This window comes from Oncorhynchus clarkii, chromosome 21, assembly GCF_045791955.1.
Source record: "Oncorhynchus clarkii lewisi isolate Uvic-CL-2024 chromosome 21, UVic_Ocla_1.0, whole genome shotgun sequence".
Taxonomy (NCBI): Eukaryota; Metazoa; Chordata; class Actinopteri; order Salmoniformes; family Salmonidae; genus Oncorhynchus; species Oncorhynchus clarkii.
In genome coordinates, this window is record NC_092167.1 from 53,994,241 (window position 1) to 54,004,340 (window position 10,100).

The following is a 10,100-nucleotide window of genomic DNA, read 5'->3' on the forward strand; positions in this document are numbered from 1 at the left end:
AAAAAAAAACTTTGAAAAGGCTAAAGTCTACAAAACTTAGTCCACTCTGTTCATAACAGATTGTAGTTTTGGGAACAGAAAACTGTATTGAGCTCAAATGTTTTATCGATGAGAAAATATGCAGAATGTCGGCACAAATCCATCTCGTTCCATCTTCTCCCACTGCCGGCCACTGGGCTTCCTCTCATCACCATATTTGGTAGTGAGTGGAAACACGAAGCTTCACATGTATACATCTGGTGAAATATCTGGCTCCTTGTTCTATCTGTTATTGCAACTTATTATGTGAGTTTTTAATAACATTTTTAATCCTGAATTTGTACTTTTATTGCCAAAACAAAAATGGTTGAATACTTACTGTCTCCTGACATTTCATCTTTTCATTTTATATTCATTTGTAAACGTTTCTAAAAACATCATTCCGCTTTGACATTAAGGGGTAGATCAGCGACACAAAATCTCAACGTAATCCATTTTAAATTCAGGCTGTAACGTAATAAAATGTTTTTTAAAAAGTCAAGGAGGGTGAATATCTTGTGAAGGTCCTGTATAACAGGTTTCATTTGTTCTCACCGTGTCTTCTGATGTGTCCTCTGGAGAGCTCTGGAACACACAGACACACAACATTATATATATATATACACACAGACACAACACTATATATATACACACAGACACACAACATTATATATATATATACACACAGACACAACACTATATATATATATACACACAGACACAACACTATATATATATATATATATATATATATACACACAGACACACAACATTATATATATATATACACACAGACACACAACACTATATATATATATACACACACAGACACACAACACTATATATATATACAGTATACACACAGACACACAACACTATATATATATACACACAGACACACAACACTATATATATACACACAGACACACAACACTATATATATATATATATACACAACACTATATATATATATATATATATACACACAGACACACAACACTATATATATATACACACAGACACACAACACTATATATTTATACTGTATACACACAGACACACAACACTATATATATATATATATATACACACAGACACACAACACTATATATACAGTGCCTTGCGAAAGTATTCGGCCCCCTTGAACTTTGCGACCTTTTGCCACATTTCAGGCTTCAAACATAAAGATATAAAACTGTATTTTTTTGTGAAGAATCAACAACAAGTGGGACACAATCATGAAGTGGAACGACATTTATTGGATATTTCAAACTTTTTTAACAAATCAAAAACTGAAAAAATGGGCGTGAAAAATTATTCAGCCTTAAGTTAATACTTTGTAGCGCCACCTTTTGCTGCGATTACAGCTGTAAGTCGCTTGGGGTATGTCTCTATCAGTTTTGCACATCGAGAGACAAATTTTTTTTCCCATTCCTCCTTGCAAAACAGCTCGAGCTCAGTGAGGTTGGATGGAGAGCATTTGTGAACAGCAGTTTTCAGTTCTTTCCACAGATTCTCGATTGGATTCAGGTCTGGACTTTGACTTGGCCATTCTAACACCTGGATATGTTTATTTTTGAACCATTCCATTGTAGATTTTGCTTTATGTTTTGGATCATTGTCTTGTTGGAAGACAAATCTCCGTCCCAGTCTCAGGTCTTTTGCAGACTCATCAGGTTTTCTTCCAGAATGGTCCTGTATTTGGCTCCATCCATCTTCTCATCAATTTTAACCATCTTCCCTGTCCCTGCTGAAGAAAAGCAGGCCCAAACCATGATGCTGCCACCACCATGTTTGACAGTGGGGATGGTGTGTTCAGCTGTGTTGCTTTTACGCCAAACATAACGTTTTGCATTGTTGCCAAAAAGTTCAATTTTGGTTTCATCTGACCAGAGCACCTTCTTCCACATGTTTGGTGTGTCTCCCAGGTGGCTTGTGGCAAACTTTAAACATTTATGGATATCTTTAAGAAATGGCTTTCTTCTTGCCACTCTTCCATAAAGGCCAGATTTGTGCAATATACGACTGATTGTTGTCCTATGGACAGAGTCTCCCACCTCAGCTGTATATCTCTGCAGTTCATCCAGAGTGATCATGGGCCTATTGGCTGCATCTCTGATCAGTCTTCTCCGGTCTGATACTCCTTCCATTTCAATATTATCGCTTGCACAGTGCTCCTTGGGATGTTTAAAGCTTGGGAAATCTTTTTGTATCCAAATCCGGCTTTAAACTTCTTCACAACAGTATCTCAGACCTGCCTCGTGTGTTCCTTGTTCTTCATGATGCTCTCTGCGCTTTTAACGAACCTCTGAGACTATCACAGTGCAGGTGCATTTATACGGAGACTTGATTACACACAGGTGGATTGTATTTATCATCATTAGTCATTTAGGTCAACATTGGATCATTCAGAGATCCTCACTGAACTTCTGGAGAGAGTTTGCTGCACTGAAAGTAAAGGGGCTGAATAATTTTGCACGCCCAATTTTTCAGATTTTGATTTGTTAAAAATGTTTGAAATATCCAATAAATGTCGTTCCACTTCATGATTGTGTCCCACTTGTTGTTGATTCTTCACAAAAAAATACAGTTTTATATCTTTATTTTTGAAGCCTGAAATGTGGCAAAAGGTCGCAAAGTTCAAGGGGGCCGAATACTTTCGCAAGGCACTGTATATACAGTATACACACAGACACACAACACTATATATATATATATATATATATATATATATACAGTATACACACAGACACACAACACTATATATATATATACAGTATACACACAGACACACAACACTATATATATATATACACACAGACACACAACACTATATATATATACAGTACATACTGTATACTGGGAGAGATCTTTTCTTTTTAAAATTTCTATTTCTATTTCTCTCCTTTCTTCTCTCTATTCCTCTCTCTTCTCTATTTCTCTCTTCTCTATTTATCTATTCTCTTTTTCTCTCTCCTCTCTTCTTTCTCTCTCTCCTCTCTTCTTTCTCTCTCCTCTCTCTTCTTTCTCTCTCTCCTCTCTCTTCTTTCTCTCTTCTCTCTCCTCTCTCTTCTTTCTCTCTCCTCTCTCTTCTTTCTCTTTCTCTTCTCTTCTTTCTCTCTCCTCTCTTCTTTCTCTCTTCTCTCTCCTCTCTTCTTTCTCTCTCCTCTCTCTCCTCTCTTCTTTCTCTCTCCTCTCTTCTTTCTCTCTCCTCTCTCTTCTTTCTCTCTTCTCTCTCTTCTTTCTCTCCTCTCTCTTCTTTCTTTCTCTCTCTCTCTCTCCTCTCTCCTCTCTTCTCTCTCCTCTCTCCTTTCTTTCTCTCTCTCTCGTCTCTCTTTCTAACAATTCATTTGAAAGGGGCTTTTATTGGCATGTTAAACATGGTTACATTGTCAAAGCAAGTGAAATAAACAATAAAAATAGGTGAGTTGAACCAAAGAAACGACTAACAAATATAAATGTTTTACAGTAAACATTGTGCTCATAAAGGTTCATAAAAAATGTATATTATCAGCAATGTACTGTGTTTTAACATTGTGTAAATAGTTGTAGTATGAATAGTGGGTGAAGATGACTAATCAGATAAATATGGGTAGTATTTACAGTGTTTGTTCTACACTGGTTGTCCTTGTGCAACAGGTCACACATCTTGCTGCTGTGATGGCACACTGTGGTTTTTCAGTTCATCCAAATTGGGTTTGTTTTCAAATTCTTTGTGTATCTGTGTAATCTGAGGGAAATATGTGTCTCTAATATGGTTATACATTAGACAGGAGGTTAGAATTGCAGCTCAGTTTCCACCTCATTTTGTGGGCAGTGTGCACATAGCCTGTCTTCTCTTGCCTACAGCGGCCTTTCTCAATAGCAAGGCTATGCTCACTGAGTCTGTACGTTCTCTCTCTCTCTCTCTCTCTCTCTCTCTCTCTCTGTCTCTCTCTTTCTCTCTTACTCTCTCTCTCTCTCTCTCTCTCTCTCTCTCTCTCTCTGTCTCTCTCTTTCTCTCTCTCTCTCTGTCTCTCTGTCTCTCTCTCTCTCTCTCTCTCTCTCTCTCTCTCTCTCTCTCTCTCTCTCTCTCTCTCTCTCTCTCTCTCTCTCTCTCACTCTCACTCTCACTCTCACTCTCACTCCCTCACCTCTGATGAGTGGCTCTGGTCAGAGCTCTGGGACTCAGAGGAACTCGTGGTCTGAGGATGACAGATCAACAGAATACATTTACAACCTGAACTTAACTGAATAAGTGTGTGGTCTAACTGGTTCCCTTGGCAACTGTGGTAGTACAGGGACCTGTTGAGGTGAGGAGGAGGAGTTCCAGGGGGGGGGGGGGCTGGGGTCTACCTGGTTCCCTGGCAGCTGTGGTAGGTCAGAGACCTGTTGCGGTGAGGAGGAGGAGTTCCAGGGGGGTGTGTGGTCTACCTGGTTCCCTGGCAGCTGTGGTAGGTCAGAGACCTGTTGAGGTGAGGAGGAGGAGTTCCAGGGGGGGGTGTGGTCTACCTGGTTCCCTGGCAACTGTGGTGGTACAGGGACCTGTTGAGGTGAGGAGGAGGAACACAACCGGTGAAGACAGTCTGTTAGTTTACCTGGTCATCTAGTACAACTAGTTACCTGGTCATCTAGTACAACTAGTTACCTGGTCATCTAGTACAACTAGTTACCTGGTCATCTAGTACAACTAGTTACCTGGTAATCTAGTACAACTAGTTACCTGGTCATCTAGTACAACTAGTTACCTGGTCATCTAGTAAACGAGTTACCTGGTCATCTAGTACAACTAGTTACCTGGTCATCTAGTAAACTAGTTACCTGGTCATCTAGTAAACGAGTTACCTGGTCATCTAGTACAACTAGTTACCTTGTCATCTTGTTCAGTGGTTCCCTAACTTTGCATCTAGAAATGCAAGAACATGAGTTTTAAACCTACTAGTCACTTCGTCTACCATTTCAACTAGTTCAACTAGTCACCTGGTTATCTAGTTCAACTAGTTACCTGGTCATCTTGTTCAGTGGTTCCCTAACTTTGCATCTAGAAATGCAAGGACATGAGTTTTAAACCTACTAGTCACTTCTTCTACCATTTCAACTAGTTCACTACCTGGTCGTCTAGTTCAACTAGTCACCTGGTCTACCTGGTCATCTAGTCCAACTTGTCATCTAGTTCAACTAGTCACCTGGTCTACCTGGTCATCTAGTCCAACTTGTCACCTGGTCATCTAGTTCAACTAGTCACCTGGTCTACCTGGTCATCTAGTTCAACTGGTCACCTGGTCTACCTGTTAAATCCAGTTCAACTGGTCACCTGGTCTACCTGGTCATCTAGTTCAACTAGTCACCTGTTCATCTAGTTCAACTAGTCACTTGTTCTACCTGGTCATCTAGTTCAACTAGCCACCTGTTCTACCTGGTCATCTAGTTCAACTAGTCACCTGTTCATCTAGTTCAACTAGTCACCTGTTCTACCTGGTCATCTAGTTCAATTAGTCAACTGGTCTTCCTGGTTACCTAGTTTAACTAGTTACCTGGTCATCTAGTTCAACTGGTCACCTGGTCTTCTAGTTAAACTAGTCACCTGGTCTACCTGGTCATCTAGTTCAACTAGTCACCTGGTCTACCTGGTCATCAAGTTCAAGTAGTCACCTGGTCATCTAGTTCAACTAGTCACCTGTTCTACCTGATCATCTAGTCCAACTAGTCACCTGCTCTAGCTGGTCATCTAGTTCAACTGGTCATCTAGTTCAACTAGTCACCTGGTCTACCTGGTCATCTAGATCAACTAGTTACCTGGTCATCTAGTTCAACTAGTCACCTGTTCTACCTGGTCATCTAGTCCAACTAGTCACCTGGTCTACCTGGTCATCCAGTTCAACTAGTCACCTGGTCATCTAGTTCAACTAGTCACCTGGTCTACCTGGTCATCTAGTTCAACTAGTCACCTGGTCATCTAGTTCAACTAGTCACCTGGTCTACCTGGTCATCTAGTTCACCTGGTCTACCTGGTCATCTAGTACAACTATTCACCTGGTCATCTAGTCCAACTGGTCATCTAGTTCACCTGGTCTACCTGGTCATCTAGTCCAACTGGTCATCTAGTTCACCTGGTCTACCTGGTCATCTAGTCCAACTGGTCATCTAGTTCACCTGGTCTACCTGGTCATCTAGTACAACTATTCACCTGGTCATCTAGTCCAACTGGTCATCTAGTTCACCTGGTCTACCTGGTCATCTAGTCCAACTGGTCATCTAGTTCACCTGGTCTACCTGGTCATCTAGTCCAACTGGTCATCTAGTTCAACTAGTCACCTGGTCTACCTGGTCATCTAGTCCAACTGGTCATCTAGTTCACCTGGTCTACCTGGTCATCTAGTCCAACTGGTCATCTAGTTCAACTAGTCACCTGGTCTACCTGAGGTACTAGCTCTCCTCACCTGAGGGTTGAGTTGTGGAGGGATCATCTGATCCAGAATGTCTGTCTGAGACACCTGAGGAACCTGGTTCAACACACACACACACACACACACACACACACACACACACAGGGATACAGTTATGAGATTCATTCACACACAACAAGGAATTCAGTTAGTTAGTAGGCTAGAATTGGTGAAACTCACCATCTCTCTCTGTAGGGGAAACTGGTCCAAGGTACCATACTGAACGACCTGTTCAGACTACAAGAATAAAGAATACACAGATTCTAGATTACACACACACACACACACACACACACACACACACACACACACACACACACACACACACACACACACACACACACACACACACACACACACACACACACACACACACACACGCGCGCATGGGCGCGCGCACACACACACACACACGCGCGCGCACACACACAAACATTAATATCTTTGATTATTTTATGTTATGACGAGCAGTTAGAGTTTATGTTTTCCTAATGAAACTAAAATGTTGTCATACTAGTTTATCTACGAGAGGCCGCCCCGCGCCTGTTTTGATGTTCTGACTGCTTCTCTTCTCAATAACCGTTAAGAAATGTAGATCCTCAAGTCATGTACACGGGAATAAAATCGCATTTCTTAAACAATTGTTTCAAGGGAGACGAGTGTCCAAGGACCATATGTGAGAGAATATTATTATCAGAGCCGGTAAATATATTGTTACGTTGTGTTTATATTAGTTTATGAAAGTCTGCTAGCTTAGAAACTAACAATATGAACCATTATCCAGCTAGCTGGTAGCCATGGTAATCCCTCTCATAGCAACGTTAGCTTCCCTATGTGGACCCGTTAGCAGCCAGCTCTGAATAGACCTTTTCACACTGCTTAGTTCTTAGCCCTGGGCTATCTTAGCCCTGGCCCCGTGCTAGCTTATCCTGTGTTCACGCAAGCATTTGTTAACTAAGGAGGCTCTTAGCCATGGGTAAAGTTTGGTGCTAGCCCACTTTATAATGTACAAGTGTGAACAAGAGGTTCTTAGCCATGGGCTAAGGTGTGAAGGCGCCTAACTAGAAACACATTTAAGGAAAATGAAACCACATTGTTTATAATAGATTACATTAGAGTTTAGTTTGCTGGATCGAATCCCCGAGGTGACAAGGTAAAAATCTGTCATTCTGCCTCTAAACAATGCGGTTAACCCACTGTTCCCCGGGCGCCGAAGACGTGGATGTCGATTAAGGCAGCCCCCCCCCCCTCACCTCTCTGATTCAGAGGGGTTAAATGTGGAAGACACATTTCAGTTGAAGGAAATCTGTTGTACAACTGACTAGGATAACCTCTTTCCCTGGTTTAGTTGATTAGGATCCCCATTAACTACTGTACATGTAGCAGCTACTCTACCTGGGGTCCATTAACTACTGAACATGTAGCAGCTACTCTACCTGGGGTCCATTAACATGTAGCAGCTACTCTACCTGGGGTCCATTAACTACTGAACATGTAGCAGCTTCTCTACCCGGGGTCCATTAACTACTGAACATGTAGCAGCTACTCTTCCTGGGGTCCATTAACTACTGAACATGTAGCAGCTACTCTACCTGGGGTCCATTAACTTCTGAACAGCAGCTACTCTTCCTGGGGTTCGTTAACTACTGAACATGCAGCTACTCTTCCTGGGGTACATTAACTACTGAACATGTAGCAGCTACTCTACCTGGGGTCCATTAACTTCTGAACAGCAGCTACTCTTCCTGGGGTTCGTTAACTACTGAACATGCAGCTACTCTTCCTGGGGTACATTAACTACTGAACATGTAGCAGCTACTCTACCTGGGGTCCATTAACTACTGAACATGTAGCAGCTACTCTTCCTGGGGTCCATTAACTACTGAACATGTAGCAGCTACTCTTCCTGGGGTCCATTAACTACTGAACATGTAGCAGCTACTCTTCCTGGGGTCCATTAACTACTGAACATGTAGCAGCTACTCTTCCTGGGGTTCATTAATATGTAGCAGCTACTCTTCCTGGGGTCCATTAACTACTGAACAGCAGCTACTCTTCCTGGGGTCCATTAACATGTAGCAGCTACTCTTCCTGGGATCCATCAACTACTGAACAGCAGCTACTCTTCCTGGGGTCCATTAACATGTAGCAGCTACTCTACCTGGGGTCCATTAACTACTGAACATGTAGCAGCTACTCTACCTGGGGTCTATTAACTACTGAACATGTAGCAGCTACTCTTCCTGGGGTTCATTAACATGTAGCAGCTACTCTTCCTGGGGTCCATTAACTACTGAACATGTAGCAGCTACTCTGCCTGGGGTTCATTAACTACTGAACAGCAGCTACTCTTCCTGGGATCCATTAACTACTGAACATGTAGTAGCTACTCTTCCTGGGGTCCATTAACTACTGAACATGTAGCAGCTACTCTTCCTGGGGTCCATTAACTACTGAACATGTAGCAGCTACTCTTCCTGGGGTCCATTAACTTCTGAACAGCAGCTACTCTTCCTGGGGTTCGTTAACTACTGAACATGCAGCTACTCTTCCTGGGGAACATTAACTACTGAACACGTAGCAGCTACTCTTCCTGGGGTCCATTAACTACTGAACATGTAGCAGCTACTCTTCCTGGGGTCCATTAACTACTGAACATGTAGCAGCTACTCTTCCTGGGGTCCATTAACATGTAGCAGCTACTCTTCCTGGGGTCCATTAACTACTGAACATGCAGCAGCTACTCTTCCTGGGGTCCATTAACTACTGAACATGCATGAAACTCTTCCTGGGGTCCATTAACTACTGAACATGTAGCAGCTACTCTTCCTGGGGTCCATTAACTACTGAACATGTAGCAGCTACTCTACCTGTGTTCCATTAACTACTGAACATGTAGCAGCTACTCTACCTGGAGTCCATTAACTACTGAACATGCAGCAGTTGCTCTTCCTGGGGTCCATTAACTACTGAACACGTAGCAGCTACTCTTCCTGGGGTCCATTTACTACTGAACATGTAGCAGCTACTCTTCCTCGGGTCCAAAAACTACTGAACATGCAGCAGCTACTCTTCCTGGGGTCCATTAACTACTGAACATGTAGCAGCTACTCTTCCTGGGATCCATTAACTACTGAACATGTAGCAGCTACTCTTCCTGGGATCCATTAACTACTGAACATGTAGCAGCTACTCTTCCTGGGGTCCATTAACTACTGAACATGTAGCAGCTACTCTTCCTGGGATCCATTAACTACTGAACATGTAGCAGCTACTCTACCTGGGGTTCATTAACTACTGAACATGTAGCAGCTACTCTTCCTGGGATCCATTAACTACTGAACATGTAGCAGCTACTCTTCCTGGGGTTCATTAACTACTGAACATGTAGCAGCTACTCTACCTGGGGTTCATTAACTACTGAACATGCAGCAGCTACTCTTCCTGGGGTCCATTAACTTCTGAACAGCAGCTACTCTTCCTGGGGTTCGTTAACTACTGAACATGCAGCTACACTTTCTGGGGTACATTAACTACTGAACACGTAGCAGCTACTCTTCCTGGGGTCCATTAACTACTGAACATGTAGCAGCTACTCTTCCTGGGGTCCATTAACTACTGAACATGTAGCAGCTACTCTTCCTGGGGTCCATTAAC

The 10,100-nt window shown here is 42.4% G+C and overlaps 1 protein-coding gene across 1 annotated transcript in view; it reads right to left on the reverse strand.

Moving 5' to 3' along the window:
• The window catches only part of LOC139379265 (dentin sialophosphoprotein-like), a 17,150-nt gene extending 10,475 nt beyond the window's left edge, over positions 1-6,675 (reverse strand). Inside the window, exons 1-4 of the mRNA XM_071122064.1 lie at positions 6,624-6,675; positions 6,438-6,500; positions 4,354-4,542; positions 4,152-4,202 (exon numbers count right to left, since the gene is read on the reverse strand). Of these exons, the coding sequence (XP_070978165.1) occupies positions 4,152-4,202; positions 4,354-4,542; positions 6,438-6,500; positions 6,624-6,626 (306 nt within the window). The 5' untranslated portion in view covers positions 6,627-6,675. The remainder of the gene's footprint in view (positions 1-4,151; positions 4,203-4,353; positions 4,543-6,437; positions 6,501-6,623) is intronic.
• Between the last annotated feature and the right edge of the window lie 3,425 nt (positions 6,676-10,100).